This window comes from Branchiostoma lanceolatum, chromosome 3 (genome assembly GCF_035083965.1).
Source record: "Branchiostoma lanceolatum isolate klBraLanc5 chromosome 3, klBraLanc5.hap2, whole genome shotgun sequence".
NCBI lineage: Eukaryota > Metazoa > Chordata > Leptocardii > Amphioxiformes > Branchiostomatidae > Branchiostoma > Branchiostoma lanceolatum.
The window spans coordinates 9,371,897-9,393,324 of NC_089724.1; the positions used below are offsets into that span (position 1 = coordinate 9,371,897).

The 21,428-nt window shown below is 41.8% G+C and overlaps 2 protein-coding genes across 2 annotated transcripts; both read left to right on the top strand.

Annotated features, from left to right (window-relative positions):
* The first annotated feature begins 2,333 nt into the window (after positions 1-2,333).
* LOC136430088 (uncharacterized) lies at positions 2,334-8,494 on the top strand. The gene is made up of 7 exons (XM_066420378.1): positions 2,334-2,528; positions 2,839-2,921; positions 3,286-3,432; positions 3,895-4,050; positions 5,088-5,311; positions 6,140-6,253; positions 6,716-8,494. The coding sequence occupies exons 1-7, from the start codon at positions 2,350-2,352 to the stop codon at positions 7,352-7,354; spliced, it is 1,542 nt and encodes a 513-aa protein (XP_066276475.1). The 5' UTR covers positions 2,334-2,349; the 3' UTR covers positions 7,355-8,494.
* Positions 8,495-11,909: 3,415 nt separating this feature from the next.
* Positions 11,910-21,312, top strand: LOC136429298 (uncharacterized). The gene is made up of 17 exons (XM_066419155.1): positions 11,910-12,166; positions 13,024-13,278; positions 13,655-13,783; positions 13,961-14,089; positions 14,345-14,566; positions 14,799-14,990; positions 15,988-16,164; positions 16,627-16,646; positions 16,867-16,981; positions 17,237-17,301; positions 17,483-17,688; positions 19,093-19,175; positions 19,384-19,533; positions 19,906-20,067; positions 20,361-20,536; positions 20,763-20,876; positions 21,052-21,312. Exons 1-17 carry the CDS (start codon positions 12,100-12,102, stop codon positions 21,310-21,312), a joined length of 2,523 nt encoding a protein of 840 aa, XP_066275252.1. The 5' UTR covers positions 11,910-12,099.
* Positions 21,313-21,428: the final 116 nt, after the last annotated feature.

Sequence of the window (21,428 nt, forward strand, 5' to 3'; positions counted from 1 at the left end):
TCCGGCGTAAATAGGGTAGCCACATGTTTGATCGTGACCTGCTTAGATAATTCTGACCCCAGCAATTTTCAGATACACAGATGTCTAGTAAATACAGTATTTGCTATTTTTTTTCAATTTCAGATGTCGACGAATGTGCTACGAATAACGGCCAGTGCTCCGATACCTGTGAAAATAGCGAGGGTTATTACAACTGCACCTGTCCGCCCAAGCGAGAGTTATTTACTGATGGGCTGAACTGCCAAAGTACATCTTGCTTTGTTTTCAATACGATTTTTCTAGCTTTTTCTAAATGTTGATTGTCTTAAGAATAATTGGAAACATCCGCCGTGTTGTTTTGTAAAGTATATATAACTGACAGGAACTGGCCCTTCACTTGATGCCCTTTTGATGCTTATAAGTCGTTTTGTTTTGTTTCCTTTTCATATTTTGCCTGGCTTTGGCTTTATTTGGATCAACGTGCACAACTAGCTTGACATTTCTGCTAGCTATCTTTTCTCTGGTCCTACAATGTGTATAATTTTGAATTGGTGTACAGCTCTGACCTTTAAGTTCAAATAAATTAAACATAATATGTTAATGTAGAGACACAGCATGGAAGGAAAGAACAAACAAAGAAGATGTGGCGTGTCCGACCGCCCGATGTTCTAATGCCAGATGTAACTGGTTTAACGTATTTTACCCTTCCAGTACACGGAGGGTGGTCAGACTGGGGCCCGTGGTCCGACTGTAGCGCAGACTGCGGCATTGGTCGTCAGACGGGCCAGCGGAACTGCAGCAGCCCTGCTCCATGGCCACAGTACGGCGGGAGGGACTGCAGGCGGTACGGTACCAGGTCAAAGCTGTGTTACGAAGACTCTGGCTGCACAGGTAGGAACAATCCCTGTTCTCATTTTTGGTTACTCTACACTTAGTACATGTAACATGACCAATTCTCTGCAATGTCCCTTTGATTGACTGACAACCACTCCTAGGTATATCAGACAGACGTATGTTCTTGTTACACTCTCATGTGTACATGTCATTGTTTTGCAGGTCCAAACCATAAAACGATAATTGATGTGAGTTGGACTTCCATTATTTTTACCTTTTAGTAACTGACATTCTTCCACATGGCATAGTTTGTAAAGTAGCATGTAACTTTATACTACATGATTATCAAAACATGGGACTTAAAGTGCGGGGTGATTTGTGTGCCTTTAAGGCTTCTTTTCTAATGGATATCCGATTTGACTTTTCTTTTTTCCTTTTGCATTTATACTGTAGGGGCTTTTGGACCCAGGGGAAAGTGACGATGTGACAATCAGCACAATTGCGTGGGGAGAATCAGAGAGTTTGAAGTCGGGAGAGACCGTCGTGCCTGGCTACGACGCATCCAACAGGCCGAACGAGGAAGGTACATGGGACACTTTGTCAGCTCTAATCCTAAGTTCTGTACCCTGGTAACTTGATTCATTGTTCTCCCTCAGTGGTTTGCATACAATTTTTTTGTGATCATGTTCTTTATTTTTGCTCAATGAAGAATGATTAAAATTCTTGTTCTTTACACTAATCCTTATAGGTTCTGTGCTTTTGTAACTTCACTTTCTTTCAGTGTTCTCCCTCAGTGTTTTGTAAACAGTTTTTGCGACCATGTTCTTGTTTTAGCTCATTGAAGAATGATTACACTTTTTGTTTTTTTAGAGGTATGTTATGTATGGAATAGCATACTATTTAAATGCCTGACATCAAAAATGTCCTCATGCGCATCTCGCCTTGGCTTTCGGTAATAACGCAGGTAATATACTGTTAACATTCAGCTCTTCTGTTATTCTATTTCAGAGGAAACTCTACATATTGTGACTTCTGTCTATATTCGGCAGATCAGCTGCCTGGACGAGGAACACGCGGTATGATTTATACTTTTTGACATTTGTTTGTTCTATTTACCTCCAGCTGTATCACCACATTCGAATACTGCAATGTTGGCTAGCATTTGATTGTTCTGAAACATATAATCCATTTTGTTTTGGTGTTACTTCAGTATTTCAGAATTGCTATCTTTGCACAACCCAGACATGTACATCAAAAGCTATTACTGATCTCCCATGTTATGTTACATCTACGGCCATCTGTGTCCTGGAGTCGTTCATGATACGTACTCTTGCAGACAATGAGGGCAAACGATTGCCACTTCTTTTCTTTTCTATAACTATCTGAAATATTGTATCCTATTCACAAGAGGCTTTTTTGTCCGATTACCTACATGAAGCATTATGATAGTTACACATTTATGCCCGCCTCTGACGAGATCCTGTTGTTTTCCTCCCCCCCCCCCTCCTGTAGAACATGTCCCTTACCATCGAATACATGCTGTCCTGGTTCGACCCGAGGTTGCAGGGGATCGCGACCACCTGGGTGCCTGTGCCGAGGGCCATGATCTGGCTGCCGCCGCTGATGTTCGGGAAGTCCGTCCGACGCGCCTCGCCTGTTCAGGACGACACACCTGCATGGGTCAACACCGATGGACTCACCGTATACAGGATGACGTTAGTAATTACGCCAATGTTTCCACTTAAAATAACGCTTTTTTGCTGAGCTCTGCCTAGTTTTGCTACCTTTAATCCTTACGAAAGTCCCTGTACTTTTGTTGTGTCTTTTTATCGTTCCTCCTATGTGAGACGCCTTTTAAGTTCAAATGGACATGGCCAAATGTGGTTGACTGATTATCTTGTCGATTACTTTCATTCCAAAAGTTCCGTTTCAAGTCATGATCGAAACACATTACTGAAAACATTCATTACTTAGGAATGTGACAAAAAGTTTGTTCATTTGCTTCTTTTCTGTTCTGTTCCATAGGTGGAAGTTACACGTCTCCTGCCCAGTATTACTGACCAAGTATCCTTTTGACACCCAGACATGCAGTATCAAACTTCACGCTTGTAAGTATGTTAATTGAAAAAAAACCGCTAGGGGGCCCAATCTTACAATACTTACTCTCGGCCCAAGAGCTATTTACCACTCAAAACTCACGATCACAGCGCGCGCGTGTCCCAAGCATCAGATATATCAAAACCGGAAGTTCCGCTGCAGTACCTTAGAAAGGCGCTAGGCCAATTGTTGCACTTGACCTTTGTTTTTCTAACCTTTACCCACTTACCAAATATCATAATGATCCATCCGCGACTTCTTCAGTTAAACACACAACCAGATACACATATACAAACAGCCCCGAAAACATAACATTTGAATGTAATTAACTGCTGAGATCCGTGTGGAGTAACAAAGTGGTGTGTATTTCTGCAGATAACGGACTGAGGCTGAATCCGATGGCGTCAGACGACATCAGGTACGCGGCCATCAAGACAGACGCCACGGGAGTGGTGTCACAGTTCGAGCTGACAGAAGTCGACATACAGGCCTCCTTCGAGAACTACCAGCTCAATTCAACAGGTAAATGAATATATTTTGACCGATATGTGTGAATGGACTGTTTTATGTACATAAGCTATGACACTCTTAGCTATAGCTACGATTTTTTTCTACAATTATATCTGCTTTAGATTTCCAAAGTATATTGATTGATAAAAAAATCTTTAATTCGCTATTAATAAATCGATACTCTTTGCTATCGACAACAGCAGTAAACTTCTTAATTTAGTCCTTCAATAAAAGGCTTCCTTGTTCGTTTGTTTTTGTATACCATCCACTTTTTTAATGTACCTAAAGAAGTCAAACCCCAAAAGCGTAGATTGTATTTCGCAGCAGTTCTCAGAATAGTCAGTTGTTCCACTTGTCACCGTTAACTTGCACTATCTGTATTTTTTCTTTCTATTGTTTCATGTTGCAATTACGTGGAAATTGAATTCATATCTTAAAACTTTGAAAATTGCTAACTGTTGAATTTCCTTCTAGATTGCGTCTTCTTCCTACAGAAGTGCAAGTACAGCCTTGACGGTTGCCTGTTCCGCCGATTCCCGGACTGTCGTCTCAGTGACGAATGTCAACAATGCTCCAAGACGATTGGACAGTGCGAGTTTGAACCAAATGGCTGTCTACAGGATCAAGCAAGTAAGCACACATGACATCTAATACATGGTGTCTATGTATACATCAATTTCGCTATAACTTCCTTTGGAAAAATGAATGAAGACCTTCATAGTATAAAAAGACCCAAAACAAAAGAATAGTATACAGATACATCTATACATTGTCAAATTACTACAATAATTATAAACTACATGAATCATTCCATTTCGGAACTTTCAGCTACTGCTGTATAATTTCAAGCATCTTCGGTATTCTTTGATGCTTGTATGCTTTTCATCTGTAACATGTGTCTATTGAATTGAGATGCACGATATACACACAGGAAATTGGCATATTTTCTATAGAGGATGAAACAAGGCTACATTTGGGTATGCAGTAAGAGCCACCATGCATAATTCATTTGCTAGCAATAACAATAAAAATGTCTTTATTCTGGTATCATAGAACGGATGGGTGTAACCGTCATTTTTGGGGATTAAGCAGGAATTTACTTGTGTGAGGTCTTTGTGTGCGGAGACCGTAGCTTTTTGTTATACGGTGTTCATCAAGGCCACCAACGTAATAAACATATCATATTTCCGTCAAACTATCTAAGCCACTAGCTGTGGACTATGAAAGGTTTTCCCTTTAAATTTAGAATTTTGATAGATGAGGGGAAAACTCTTCCTTCCAACATTTTGTTGGGAAGTATTGGAACGTATATTACTGAAATAAATCTTGGGGATAAGGGCGACAGATCATGATAAAAATGCTTCGCACACGAAAAAGACGCAAAAACTATAAAACTTAGGAATACGATACAGACCCCGCCAAACCCCGCGGTAGACACCGCAAAATTGCGCTGAGCAAAATTCCACACAGCAAAATCCCGCTGAAGACACATTAAAATCCCACGGTAGACACAGCAAAATCCCGCGGTAGACACAGCGAAATCTCGCGGTAGACACAGCGAAATCTCGCGGTAGACACAGCGGGACTGTGATGAATATCCCGAAGTCTGTACTGTAACTTAGGAGGAAGCCATATTCAAGAAGAATGATTGTGGCTTCCTTTTCCAGGTACAGACGGGTACACCACACTGGAAGTTCGTCTCCGCATGCGGCGCCGCCTGTCGAGCCATGCCTTCAGACTGTTCCTCCCGTCTGCAGTTGTAGTGACTGCCTCGTACCTGCAGCTATGGCTCCCACTACAGACCTCTGTCGTCTCGGGACGGGTCTCACTGGGGATCACGGGCTTCCTAACCATCATCGTACATGGAAGTGGCGTCGGCGCAGTGTCCTGGGTAAGGCTATGGTCACATTTCCAAACCTAGCCTCCACTAGGCCTTCCTTCTGGGTTACGGATAGTAGAATTCGCAAAAAGGAGAATACTTGGCCAGGAAAGGCAGTCCCCGGGCCCCGGGAAGGTTACATTTCCACCTCCGGGACAAGCCATGGCCAAACCCTAAGGAGGCCAAAACTCCCCTGGCAAGTTATTCTCCCTATAGCCGGCGTAATTAGTCTGTTCTGTTAGATATTATTTCCAAACCGGCGTTCGGCCGTGCAGCTTGCAAAAACGAAAAGACAATAAAACGCCAAAAAAATGAGAACAAAATCAAACATGAGCATAGTTTGTGTATATTTCTTAACAAACATTTTTTTCCGCAAACAGCCCGGCCGTACCCCGGGTTGGAAATGTTACCATAGCATAAGGCTACAAATGGTCTAAACGGTTATAATAAGCAGTAGACATACAATTCAGTTGCATAATACCTAAGTTATGAATTGTACAAGGGCAATTCATGTCAAGATATGGTGGTGTGACTATCATCTATTCAGAGACTTCATAGCGCGGAGGGACATATTGAAAGTTGTGTTCTCGTGAGATTTCATGTTGTCAGGAAACTGTCATACGAATATTGGCCTAAGTCATGATCAAATGATAACCAATCTATACACAGCTGCGCAATATAGCAAACCGGAAGGCAATTGCGTTTACAACCATCAACAATAGCTGTGATGAATAGACCGTTCAGGCATTTATAATCGAATTGACGTCGTCCTTTGTGTTTTACAATCTATATTAAAGAAATGAACTTACACAAGTATACTAACATCTTTATATTTCCCAGGTCAACGAAGTAAGAGCAATCGACGTCTGGTTCAGCGGATGTCTGACTGTTGTCATCCTCATGTTTCTGGAGACAGTCGCCGTCTACTTCATCCAGTCTCGGCTCGAGGAGAAAGTAATTATCACCATTTTTAATGATAATAACAATAATAATACCGTTTATTGTACATTCATGCCCTATCGGGCTAAGCACACTCATACAGATACAAAAGTCGTGGAAAGGTACATATAATGATACCAACAGACCTTTTAAAACATCTAAAACGTTGGTTCTCAAACAACTCTGCATAGGTTCGGCTTCTTCTCGTCTCTTTTTGATGTTAAAGACATTGGTTGAGAAGGATGATTTGATATAGTATGGCCTTAATCTGATGAAACTATCTTTTTTGTCAAAAGTGATATAGTTGAGTTTTAAAACTTTAATGAACAGCGTTCAACGTATCTGTGACATCTTTTACTGTAATATGATTGCTTAGCGGTGGAGCACATCATTTCAATACAAGTCAAGTTCTACGAAACAAACAGAATACAACAATCAAAATTATGTTCCTGACACGTGCCCTTCTTTTGCCCACAGCTGCGGAAAAAGATAGCAAAGCGTGAGGAAACCCCCCCTATCAGAATTCCGCGACCAGGATTTTCCTACAAACCGTACCACAACGCCTTGGAAGCATTGGGCAAGCCGGAGCGTTCCAATGAACGTACCCCCATTGGCCAGAGTATTCTGCGGGCCCCAATCCACATACCAAGAGCCAAGTTGAAGAACCCGCCGAAAATCATGTGGTACAGGCTGCCTGACAAAAGGTGGATCGTCATCCCAAGGCCTTTTGAAGGCGAGTTGTCAAACGCCTTGTTGATGACGTCAAACAAGGTAAGATGGCAGGAGTGGTCAGATGGACAGTTTAGGATCGTTCCAATCGACGAGCCCGTCAATCCACGATGCCGCACCCCCCGTCCTCAAGTGAGGGTCCGAACTCCATCAGTGGTATGGGAGAGGAAGATGAACGGGCGGTGGAGAGTCATCCCCTTTCCTGGTGAAGACCAAATCCACGTCGGGTGGGAGTACATCAGTACCCCCGAAGAATCCGGATGGGATTCCGTCTACTTCACCAAAGAGGAGCTGAAAATGATCGTTGTTCCAAGTATTTCAGTAGGCCGACCACAACCAGCCAAGCCTAACATCCTCCGTGGATACAGTACCCCGGAGAGCCGATAGTTTACGTGCCGAGGGCAGCACGAATGAATCCCTATCCAGAGCCGTTCGGACCCGAGGCCGAGGAAGACGCGTTGGAAGAGAAGAGAATCCAGCGTGTGACGGCTAGGGTGGACACTGTTGCCCGCATTGTATTCCCTATCATGTTTGCCATATTTTGTGTTAGCTTTTTGCTTTACTACCACTGGGAGCTGTTCAACTAGACATTTCGCCATTGGGTAAATGGATTGGACATGTGCCGTCAAGAATGTTTTGTTTTCATACCATATCATTTGTTTCTAGCATTTATATAAGATCATCGTATTTCGTTATAAGTCAGTGCATCATGTTTTGTTACAAGTTTGTATTCTTATCTTTTCACCTTTATGTCTTGTGTATACATGTTTAGTGGTGGCGTTAATTATAAGTTTGTCAAGCGCGTCACCACTACGTCTGCAATCTCTCTTCTCACTTGAATAATAATGAATAAATGAAATTTAAAAAGGACAACAATATGAGATGAATACGCTTGATTGTGGATAGGCGCAAGTTGTGAGCTGTAAATAGCTATCTATCACTTTGTCATAAGTCTATAGCGCAATAACAAACTAAGATTGTTCAGGCTACTTAGTTGCGTGAAAAGGTTGTAAATGTATCATGAACAGAATATGTCAACATACCGATAGCGTGGGTACCTTAGCTTATATTGAGGACATATATAAATACGTTAATACCTGTATGTAAGGAGGTTTTAAGTTCCCATTATCAGACCTGAAGCCGCGCCAGCCTTTTCTGTTCAGAAGAATGTTGAATAGACTATGTTTGTTCCTGATGGTCATGCTGTTATGTATAAGGATATCTTAGCTCAAGTATTTTCTTTAAAAATGCTGGTATATACAGTTATTCTTAGTGTCTAGTTTTGAGAAGATCGTGGCGATCGTTGTCTAATTATGAAATGATATTGCATGTGTGATTATTTACTAAAGGTTTTCATGTGCAGTGTTTTGCATAAAAGCTTCATCCAATTTACTGGACCCTACGTGAAATAATTTCTTGTGATTTTAGTTATTCTGCTCATATTCTCCAACTGAGCATGTAAGGGTGTTAAATGTCTGTATAATGACTCTCTTTGTTGGAAAATCCAAATAAAGTCTTAACTGCCAACGTTTTGGACGTCAGTGTGATAATCTTATGGCAATAAATGACTAGATCTACAGTTAAGGCCAATAGTCCACTAGACGTCGATCACGCTGCGACCTCGCTGCGACCTAAATTGGATTTGTGTAACCGTTAATTTTATAATTGTGATATCATGCAAAGTGTAAAAATATCGATATCACTGGAAAAGACAACAAAGCAAAAAAAGCGTAAAACGATATCCGTTTTTTTCTATAGAATTCGTTGAGCGCTCTTTCAAATTGTAACGTTAGGTCACAGCGAGGTCACCGCCTTGTGGTTTAATCACCGCCGCTAGGTGGCTCTGTAGCGGGAAGAATGCGGCCCCGCCCCAAGCTTGTATTCACTGCGTATATTTTCTGATCCATGAAGCCTCCATAATCGATTCATTGACTGGCCTGAAGACCTAATGACTCAACGAATCACTATTCATCGTCGTCGAGCGTATGCATGACATTTGCAACCGATGAACCGTATCATTCTTTTTATTGCATGCTTTCGTCAGCTTTTCAAATCACGGCGTCGTGCTCTGCATGATAAAACCTTATGCTTTGGTCACAATTGGGAAAAGGGGCCCTGCCGGGTAGTTCCCGGGCCGTTTTTGGCACTTCCGGGCGTGACCCCTACGTGGTCCCTTGGGGCACCCTGCGGCTACCGGGCTATTTTTGGGCCCGGCGGGGACCCGAGAAAAATTTAGTTCTGACTTAAATTCTACCCGGGCCCCGCGGCCAAAACGACGCCGTGACTTCAACGTGAGAACATATCGCGAGGTACCCCTCCGGTTGCCGTCAGTCCACCGGGACAGGTAATAATTTGTCTGTTTGTTTGTTTGTTTGTTTATTCATTTGCACAACAAGAACATTTATGATACATAATACGATAAACAATAGATAATAACAGGTTCAAGAGGAGGAAAAACGCGTATATAGCTCATACTAGGCCCTTCTCGTCTATACTTATCAAACACGATTATAACTTATAAATAAAAGTAATACATAGAATATGATAACGATAGACAATGATAATCAAATAATGGTATAAATCAAAGCTACATCCCCGACGGGCACCGGCGCAATTGTGACCGAAGCATAAAGCGTGACGTGCACGTGATGCAAAAGGCCTCGGCCAATGACTCTGTAAAGTGTATCTAATAACTACGCCCGCGCAGTTATGTAGAATGCATCAGCGTTTAAAGTATGCCGTTAGTTTGTGTTATACGTAACGAAAAAAAAACGTCTGTACGCTCAGCCCACTGGAATAGCAAGAAGTGGCAGGTGTCCCATATACAATACCATATACGTCCAGTCTCGACTCGAAGAAAAAGTATGTATCACCACTTTTACTGCTCACAATTCTGTCCGAAACCATATCTTTGAGTCGTAAGGTTCTAATAGTATGCTTTTTTAGAATGTATCTATATATTCTACTATAAACATCATTGTTAAGTCGAGAACAGCTATTCAGAGAGCATGTATGTATATATAACAAAGGTTCTATAACAAAGATAACATACAATCAGAATATGACACTAACTTGTGTCATTTTTGCTCAGAGCTTCAGATATAGGAGAACGAGGATTCCGCGACCAGGATTTCTCTTGTAAGCGTTGGGCGAAGAGTGGTCTACAATCCGCATACCAGGAGCAAAGTTCAAAAACCCGCGGTCGCCAAAAATCATGTACATGTGGTACAGGCTTCCTGGCGAAAGGTGGATCGTCATCCCCAGGCCCCCTGGTGGTGACTTGGCGAACGCCTTACTGATGACGTCAAGCAAGGCAGGATGGCAGGAGGGGTCAGATGGGCAGTTTAGGATGGTTTCAACGGAAGAATCGTTCAATCGACCAAACCATATTCCCCGTCCTAAACTGAGGGTCACTCCAACAGTTGTATGGGAGAGGAAGATGAACGGAAGGTGGAAAGTCGTCCCCTACCCAGGTGAAGACCAGATCCACGTCGGGTGGCAGCCTGTTCGTAACGGAGGATGGAAATCTGTCTACTTCACCAAGGAAGAGCTGATAATGATCGTTGTTCCAAGACGGCACAGTCGGGCAGCCATGACTAGCGAAGCCTATTGAACATCCTCCGCGTATACTGGTAGTTACCCTTCAATCCGCAATTGGATATTCTCGTTTATCTGAAGTTGATCCGTCATATTTTTTACTTGTTCTGCTTACAGTCTCCATTTTACCATTATTCTTTGGAAGTATACGCAGACGAAGTAACATACAATACTTTCATTGCATTCGTAGCCAGTCGATGTATCAGGCACCGCATAAGAAAACTGAAAAAGTGAACTAATGTCAGATGCATCAATGGCTCGCCGACATGTAGAATTAGCAGTAGAAAACATCGATTGATGGCGCATGATCCTGTTCTAAGTATGACTATCTCGTAATTCTTTTATTGTGCATTTTATGTGTTCTGAATCATAGTAATCCACAAAAATAATAATCTCACTTATATTTTTTATCATTTCGTTGTTATAACGCCTCTGTGAACAAGCGGTGTTGACATTGCTGCCAAACTGACAATCGTCATGAACATTACTCAGTGGATGAATGTTTAATGTCCCTGAGCCGTGGTATTTATAAAAGAGCTTTTGGGATCATCTACCCGCTATTGCACAAACTTCTCACATGACACTGAACTGCAGTCGCCCAGCAAGTTAACCCATTATGGTTACGAAAGCCTTTTACAAAACACAGTGTTGTTATAAATTCGCTACTTTCTATACTTCGTAATGATATTGTGCATGTTCTGCATGTAACTGCTGTTGCATCAAAGTTGCAATGCACGTGTTTTCAGGCAGGCGGTGCTTATGTTTATTTTCTTTGTAAATATTGATGACCCTTGAATAGATATGTGCATCCAAGAATCAATAGTCTTGTTTGAATACGCGTTGTTTTTCATTCTACTATACATCAGGTAAAAAATTTCGTGCTCATAGTTTCAGGCACATGCCATGAACATGCTGTTAAAGAGTCAGTTTCGCCCAAAAAAATTTTGTCATTCGGCTTTCCGATGCATTCATTATTGTCACCATTCATGGTCACTGCATGTCTAAGTGAAAATATATTTCGTATGTCGTCATCATCATCACGCCTGACGAGGCCGAAACGTCAGAGTCTATCATGTCAAATTCCACCACGAACAATGCTTTCAACCAACACAATCTACAGATAGGAACCAAGGCCACCCCATGTGTCACCGGAGTGTCAACGTAGATTTGTTGCACACCCATCAAGTGAGTGGAGAGACAACCTGTTGCACGTGCCTATGGCAAACGCTTAGCAACAGAGCCATAAGTCACAGACTAATTAGGATGAACACAATGCTTAGCGTGTTGACGTGATCATCTTATGTGTCCGTGCATTGCCATTTCATCTAGAGTCAGTATAGCGAACACTCATAAACTGCCATAAACCGGCTAATAACGGACACTTTGTATCCTGTAACCTAAATGTTACGTTAACTCTATCGGGCATGTGAGGGCGGTGTGTGTTAGCGCTGTGTAACATCGTTGTGGTGAATATTGTGCAAGATGAAATATTCAGATAGCACTTGACGGGTAACGCTGGATAGATATGTGTAAATATGACTGCGATTCACCCGTTCGTTGCTTTGCTGATTTTGGGACTTCACTGTCAACGCGCTCTTTCAGGTGAGTTATGTTAAACTTTGTTTTTTTACGCATTTGTGATGGTATATCTACTATAAACACATGTACAATATAACCAGTGTTGTGAAGTTTGTTTCTGATACGACCCGCAACAGTAATTTTCAAATGCGAAGTGTTTTTCTTAATGTCTTGTCTAATGTTACACTGTGCAAGACATACACGAGCTAAGATTCATGGCTTTGACTGATGCTGGTCACATTACACCACATGTATATGCTCTTTGTATAAGCTGTACAAAAAAAAAAAACACCTAGTTTTACTCGGTTTCTAATTTAAAAACGTGTATTGGTGCCAAATTCCTTTTATTGGAAGCCTCATCTTATTTTCGGAATCGGATCTACAGGTAAACATTTGAATTGATTCAACATCTGAAAGCCTATACATAGCATTCCCGCAGGACAAGGATAAAGGGGTATCTCTACGGGAACACCCCCACATTCCGACACCCCCACATTCCGACACCCCTACATTCCAACACCCCCTACATTCCGACACCCCCTACATTCCGACACCCCCTACATTCCGACACCCCTACATTCCGACACCCCCTACATTCCGACACCCTTACATTCCGACACCCCCTACATTCCAACACCCCCTACATTCCGACACTCCCAGGCTGAGGGGGTATCGGAACATAGAGATGTACCTCGGAACATACTGGTGTAACCGTCTGTACTCTGGTGGGATCCCGTATTTTTCACCCGGTACCATAATCATGCACAGAAAAGCGAATCAGCTTACCCATATGCATGCCAACATACATTGTATCTGCCATGCATTAAAAGATATACAACAGATTCCAACTTTGATGATTTGCATATTCTTTTCATACACAGCTTATCCATTCGACGAGTTCCTACTATTTAGCGGCGCGGCAATCATTGGTCATGACGATGACAGGATTACCGGGATATCAAGAGCGGAATGTCTCCAGGCGTGTCTCCAGGGAACAGCCAGGGTTCCCACCGGCACTTGTCGGTCTGCTGACTACGATTTTTATAACAACATTTGCTATCTTGCCTTGGGATACAAGGTTTTTTTTCCTGCGGACTTTCTGATTGGACTTAGCAGACTCGATCACTACCAGATCCGTAAGTTCTTGTTCTACTTTATTTTTGATGAAAATCTATTGAACGTTTATGGAAAATGTTCTTCATTTCAGCAAACACAGAGAAAAATACTTTTATCCGCCTCTGTAACTACCTTGGCCCCATTTCTGACGTCACGCTTACGAAATATTACGTGTTGCCAGCGATCGGTTGTTTTGTGTGTTGAAATAAAGTTGAATCACATTCCATCATGTTAATATTCACCAAGTTAACAGACGCTGAACTTTCACGCTAATATCATTTGTGGTCTCCCAATGCAAGATCTCCATATGTCCTGACCTTTCCATGACAATACATAGCTTGTAGAAATCAACATTATTGTTGCTGATACAAAAACTATGGCGACTTCTATCAACAGTTATTGACGAGTGTGTAGAGTCTACCCACGACTGTTCCCATGGGTGTGTGGATGAGGCAGACGGGTTCAGTTGCACGTGTCCGCCTGCAGCTGGCTTGACTTTGGGCCCAGACACAAAAATCTGCGTCGGTAGGAAAGCAAATGAGTATTACCGATAATTCCATGAACATATGTAAATTGATTTAATATCCTCCCTTCACAGCTTTGAAAAGTTGATTGGTACTTCTAACAACACCATAGTACACGACTGTGGTTCTGAACATTCATCACCTATTGCTTTCAATGATGACACGCATTTCCTTTTAGATATCGACGAATGCAGTCAAAACAATGGAGGGTGTGCCGTAAATGAGGAATGTGTGAACGTCTTCGGGTCCTTTTACTGCGCATGCCTCGGCGGAGGTACGATCCTGGTGAATAGTTCGACCTGTTCAGGTAATATTTGTAGTCTATTTTTACTAGATATAACATGCAATACTGTGACATCTTTCAGTATGCCCCTTAGAGGGAGGAATTAAGGGAGTAAATGTGTTGACGTGCAGCAATATTTCAATCACGTTTCTGTGCTGAAGAAAAATGTTGATTACCAACACATTACTTTAAGATGCAAGAAATGTGTTTTATGTTTGTGATAACCAGAGATGATTTGATGTTATATGATAACTTTCATCACTATTATATTTCATCCAGCCTGCCAGCACAGATTGACGGACAATCTCGAGGCTGCATACATATGGGACCTACCACCAATCACGTCTCCCTATACAGTCAAAGTTAGGGCCATCAGGGCGCGGGGGGTGTACATGGCTTTGTCCAGCGATAATGGAGACACAGACTCCATGATTCAAATCGTCATCGGTGACCAAAGTAGCATCGGTCATGCTAGAGGCCTGACGGCGGCTGCCACCCCTAGTAAGTAACGGTTTACGTGTACTTGTCTTTAAGTAGTATTTCTGTAAATGTTTTTGAACGATTTATTTCCTGTGCTTGTCTGTAATTATCATTTCTGTTAATGTTTTTGGACGATTGATTTCTCAAGCTTTATCTAATCATTGGCATCAATCTCAGAAGGAAATCATCGTCTTCACTTACTGTGATAATTAATTAGTAAAGTAACAATAATGTTTTCAACTCTTCTCTGTAGATATCCTACCGCTTGGTGAGTACCGAGTGTTCTGGCTTACCTGGTCGGCAGATGGAACTGTTGCAGTCCGGGCCCATGAAGAGAGCCTACCTTTCATCCAGATGACAGCCCCAGGTCTGGAGCTCGGGCCGGTCAGACACATCGGCTATCACGCTGGGGCTGTTGGTGTGGCGGACTGGGACTTCTGTTACGGTTCGCTTATCAGGCCATGTTGATTTGATTATATAGACGACATCCTCTGGGCACCCCAAAACTGCTGCTAGCTTGCGAATAGAAAAATAATGCTTAGCAAAAAAGAAGAGTTGCCTTCATTGTGAAATCTAAGTGGTCATGAAGGATGAATTAACACAACTAAACACACGTGCAAGTATGGTATACCGAAATGTAGATTCTTCCTCTTCTTTTTTCTTTCAAAACTTCTTTTTTGACTTTGGAATTGGCTATGGCATTCCACGACGTTAGTATCCATTTCCAAAAATATCTTTTTGTAGTTTACAGCGTGTATTTTGTCATTTTGCAGCTGCATTTTACGATGACCGAAAACGGACGGAAATTTATGCCGGCGCGAATGTCATCCATATAATCAAATCAACATGGCCTAACTAGCGGTTCACATTCGGCAGAAATAATGCACTGAAAAGATGCTTTTACAGACATTCTTTACAGAAAACTTGACATACACTACATAAATGCAAATTTTCTTGTTCGGTGGTGGCGTTTTTCGTTTATGCAAGTTTGATTAGTTAAGTTAAAACTTAATTGTATCGCCGCCTTGACCTTGTCTGTCCCTTTTTTGCTATATAGAAGAACTTTAAAAAGAACTTTATTCCACGACAATTGTGCTCAGTACAAAGTATGTCAAAAGTATAGAATAAAACTACACATCTTAATTACTAATACAATACAATAAGGGCTAGCATAAGTTTTTGATATACATGTAATGTTATAATCGAGTGGGGCTAATCATTAGTTTCGGTGTTTTTCTATGGACAAAGCAGTCGTTTAAATATTTACATATTTTTGCATTATGGGGATTGTTGCATTAGAATATATATATGTTCACACTATAAAAAAACAGATTCTACATTACAACAATAAACTTAGCTTGAGACTGAAACGTTTTAATGACAACCTTTGGGAAAGGACAGTATCAAAGTGTGTTTTACTACGATACAAATTGCTGTTTCAGTGAACGGTGATTGGTCGGAGTGGGGTAGCTGGGCTCCCTGTGACGCCCCCTGTGGATTTGGTATGAGGGCCCGGAGTCGTACGTGTACCGACCCGCCACCTGTACATGTGTTGGGCGGGACCTGCATCGGGCAAGCCGCGGCGTCGATCTTGTGTCTCGTACCCGGGATGTGCCAAGGTACGTAGTATTCTGGAGGTGTGGATAGGATGTATAATACAGGTATTCTTCTTCCCTGTAAAGCCCCCCTCTCAATGGACACGCGGCACGATGGCGGCGTCGCTGCGTCCTAAACTGGATTTGTGTTACGATTGACTTTATAATGGGAATATCATTCAAAACGTACAAGTATGACCAAAAAGACAACAAAACACAAAGCTTAAAAGGATGAGAGCGCCGTCCTAGTGGAATGAGGTATAAGTAATAGTCGTCTGCATGCTATTAGTAACGGTTGACACCTCGTTTTGTCCCAATAGGGCTACGCCCAGATAAATGACAAACACCTGCATAAAAAATGTTTATGATGTGCAATACATCAATTTCAAGTCAGCGGATCCTAGGAGAACATAAAGCATATTCAGTTTTGGAAGTGATTTTTTTTCTTATGAATTAACTACGGCTTTTCCCTCTTCATCCACGCAGAGAGCGATACTTGGCTAGAGGTAATACTTTGAAACACAATATTAACTTATATCATTTACTTATGTCTATCAGAACCATGCATAAGTTAACTTAAGGTATCAATGTACCGAGTCTAAAATGACGGTTTACCCTGTAGCCAGCTCTTTTGGTTATCATTAAATCATTCGACTCATCGCAGACTTCTGTTTATGATGATAAAGATATAGAATTGAGATTTTTTTTCCTGTTCACCACTGATAGGGTTTATTCGATCCTGGCGAAGCTAACATCAGCTGGGCAGACTGGCAGGAAAACTGGAAAACTGGAAAGTTTCTTCCACCGGGGTACGACACCACAGAGGCGCCAAGTGAAATAGGTTCGTTGAACATTATCTAGAGCAGTAGCTGACAAAACTTCATTTTTTTGTTGGTGTGCGATCTACACAAATTGCTTAAATCAATTCAAGTGTGACTTTCAACCAATGCATCATCTTTGGCAGGTAAAAATAAGTTGTGAAAATTAAATCAAATTGTTACCTGCAATAATTGTAAAGAGAAATCAATTAGACAATAATATCTTAGATTTAATCCATTCTCTTCTTGAAATTGTTTTATTTTTCATTTTGATTTAGGAGGGATGGACGTCGCATCGAATGTTTACATTCTCAACATTGGATCTCTTTCAGAGAAACATGCGGTAAGGACATAAAGATAAAAACTGCATGGTTAGAATAATGTCTTAATGTTGGAATTCATCGCAGCATATTTCTCATTTCAATAGATACTATGTGAAAAGCAGTTTATGTATGAAGTCTTAGTACATGTGTACTGCAGTATACTTTTAATTTCACTTTGTCACCTCAAACTTTTCTTTGCAGAATATTTTTATCAGAGTCCAGTACGTTTTATCGTGGGTCGATAGTCGTCTGTTCGGCATTGCCCCGTCGTGGATTCCCGTGCCACCCACCCTTCTCTGGTCCCCTCCACTGGCCTTCGGGCAGTCCGTCCGAACAGCGACTACTGAGGAGGAGGAGGACAACTCGATGTGGCTGGATCAACGGGGACTTATTGTCTACAAAATAACGTAGATATCGTTGTTTGTAGTAACGTTGGGTAACATAAATTCGGGATTTTTCCGATAATGGTTGACTGAAATCAATCTAGCAGAACAATAAACCATCCTTTTTTTCTATTATTCTGTCAGTATCATGTACTATCTTTGCACTAATCATATATATTTGTCTCTAGTCGTGCTGACACCATAATATTTCAACTTGAAACTACCGTCCGCCGCACGCACAATGACGGTGCTGTCGGACAGGGGTGAACATTAATTCGGGAGAGAAGATTCGTCTTGAATATCTTACCGCTAATTACATTTTATACAGCAGCTATTCGTTCCATCCTTGGCTTGAGGAGAGTGCTTCGGATATAGACGTGTCCAAGTAAAAAAAAAACACGAAAAAACGGCCGTACCGCACACATCAGGCCTCCGGGAACAACCCGTGTGTTGAGTCGGTAGAACGTTACTCAAAGTCGATCCCCACCGTCATGGAAATTTGTACATTATTCATCGGGGCGTTAGCTGGATGCCGTAGAAATGGTAATACTACTATGTCCATGTGTTTCTGCTTGTGCTAAGAGCAAACTTTGAGGAAAATATCGCCATCAGTCCACTATCACACACAACATTTGGACAAAAAAGTGTTCCTCGCAAACGTTTGTCGTCTGCCGAATAGCAGGATTCTGGGTAACGAATATGGCGGCGGGAACTTGAATTCACCGTAGTGCCGTAGCCATTGGTTGTAGCAACAAAGAGGCGTTTTGATGATTAATCACACTTAGAGTCCAGTTGTAGGTTAGCAAAAGAGATTCTAATAAGTTGTATTGTAAATAATTGTGTTGAGCAGGAAGCGGATGTGATATTTGTCTTATAAACCAGCGAACAACAATGTAGTATAATTCTCCCACGAAGCCCTCAGACTGTGACAAAAAGGGACGGAGAGTTTTTGACGTAGCCAACTTCTAATGCATGGTTATCGAAGCTTTTCAGACAATGTTCTGAATACGTTAGTCTGTCAAGTTTGAATTTCTAGCGGTATTACTGATGTTGCATCTAGCACATATCCCTAAATACCCCGTTTTCGAAAAATCCCGAATTTAAGTACCCCGCGAATTTATGTTACCCAACGTTACATTATTGCAATTCTAAGATAACAAATACAAATCAGAAGAAGAGTCTTCGATACATCTTTTGCACCCTTTATTATGATTGTAATTTTGGCAGCCATTTTTTTTATTATTTATGATATGCTAAACAACTTTCAAAATGACAACCAAACAGATGGTGAAAGGCTGTTGTATGGGTCAACTCTCGTCACTGGTATTGTGTCTACTTATTTTTTTTGTTGCAATTTTTGTTTTTGCACTTGACCCCTCATGCTCAAAAAATGCCTGATTGATATATTTCGTTTTCATCACGCTCTAGGCGTCTTCTAAGGGTGAGCTGCGTGGCCGAGCTGGAGCGATATCCGCTGGATACACAAATCTGCAGGGTGGCTCTGTTGGGCTGTAAGTTACCATCTACAGTATTCATATCTGCATGGCCGAAATGAAAATCTTCTCAGTAATGTGGTCCAGAATGTTATCATTAAATGTTTAGCGTCATTGTGACAAATGATCCTAAACACTGCTGAGGATATTGGGGTTATGGATTTGTACATTCCCCCATTTGCAGTGAGTAATAATTGATAATCATGTATTCATTCATCCACACCAGATAATGGAATAAGACTCCGGCTGCAGCCGTCCAACAATGTCGCCCGTGCTCCCATCAAGAGCGACGCTACAGGAGTGACGTCACAGTTCACGTTCATCGGGGTGGAGGAGAGCGCGACGTTCCAATCCTTCATCAGTAACGACACAGCCGGTTTGTAGTTATGGCAACTTTCACGTTTATTAGAAAATTGACACAGAAAACTACCGTTCATAGCTCTTGTATGAAGCTTATGTGTGCGGAAAATAGTACTGCCCACGTCAGAAAGAATACAATGTCTTCTCAGTAACGTTACGTGCACTAGTACTACTACGATGTTGTAAGTTCTTACTACACGAAAAAGCACACGTTTCTGTGAATTTCATGTCCTTGTCAGATAAAATGCACTGTCAGCTTTTTTCAGTACATACACTAGTACTTCCCCGATGTTATAAGTTAGGCATCAAACCTTCTTAAAATCTACTCACTCGAAAACGCACACGTGTCAGTGTATTCTAAACTCGTTTATCTCTTCACTTATTTCAGAGACAGGTTGTGAGTTCTTCAATCAAGTGTGTGATTACCTGTCGGAACCATGCATGACGTCACTCTCAGACACGTGCAAGGCTGGGATGAACTGTGCCATCTGCAGTCTCGTCCTTGGGACCTGTCAATTCAAAATGTCCTCTTGTCCTACCTACATCAATGGTAATTATCGAGTAGATTATTTCATGAATCACAACACTATTCCGGGATCAATGTTTTGATAGCTATAGGTGTCGTTCCAATCAATTGCACGTGGGTGCTCAAAAATACAAAATTTTGAGAGCAAATATCTTTTTCATTGTACTTCACATTACATATATACATAAACATATCACATCAGCAACACATAAATACACAGAGAAACATAATTCACGGATCCCATGGTAAAGAGCGAATATCTTTAAGAATTCAGTTAGGTACTCATGTAAAGTATAACGATTGCCACTCTTTTGTAGACACTAGTGCGTTCACATCGCTGGAACTGCGCATGCGACTCCGCAGAGTGCTGTGGCGGTACCTGCTGACTGCCTACCTCCCGTCCGTGGTCATTGTGGTGGCGTCATATCTACAAATATGGCTGTCACCCAAACAGTCAGCCGTTTCCGCACGGGTTGTTCTGGGCACCACGGCGGTACTATCGATGATTTCACAGACTGGCAAAACAGCACGCATGCCTTGGGTAACTATTTTGTTGTCGTTGTTGTTAACAATATAATCTAAACGAAATGACAAATAAAATACTGTAGAAGAACCTCAAAAGCTCTTATAACGATGATAAGATGCTTCACAAAGACAAACCATGTTCCCAAACAGCAGCGTAAGTCAAAATACTGTATAGTATTTGTTTTCTTTTTTAGGCCGAGAGACCGAGGGCCATTGACGTCTGGATGCTGGGGTGCTTGTCTTTTGTGACTGTGGCTCTGCTGGAAACAGCAATCGTGAACTACATATCTACATATTTACAAGACCAGGTACTGGCTAATATAAAGGACATCGTAACGTCCAATGGCCGTCTGGTTTTTACCTTAATGTATAAGTTATGATTTAGAAACCTTTTTTTTTTGTTAATAGAATTGGCTGTTATCCGATGACTAGGCCAAGCTTTGGTCCTGCAACGTAATTCATCGCCATCTCTTACTCTTTCAGGAACAGATGAAGATACGCTTTGAACAGAGAGGCAAAGAGCAGAACCCTCCTATCCGGATTCCGCGACCAGGGCTAAGAAACACAACGGCGTCAGCGAGTGGACAGTCTGAGGCTCACAGGAGTAGCTTTGTAGCGGGAGACACACGGCTGTGCATCCCACGGGCGAGGCTCCATGCCCCCCCTTCTGTTTGCTGGCACCAACTCCCGGACAAGGAATGGGTCATAGTTCTCAAAAAGAAGGCCAAGAACAAAAGCGCGTAAGCCGATGACAAAAGGCAAAAGCAAAGTAACAGTGTCAGTGATGGTAATCCAGTAGTTTCTTACGTCCCAATCTCTTGTATGTCGAGCAGTGATTACGAAGACTTTCCCGAGTTTGA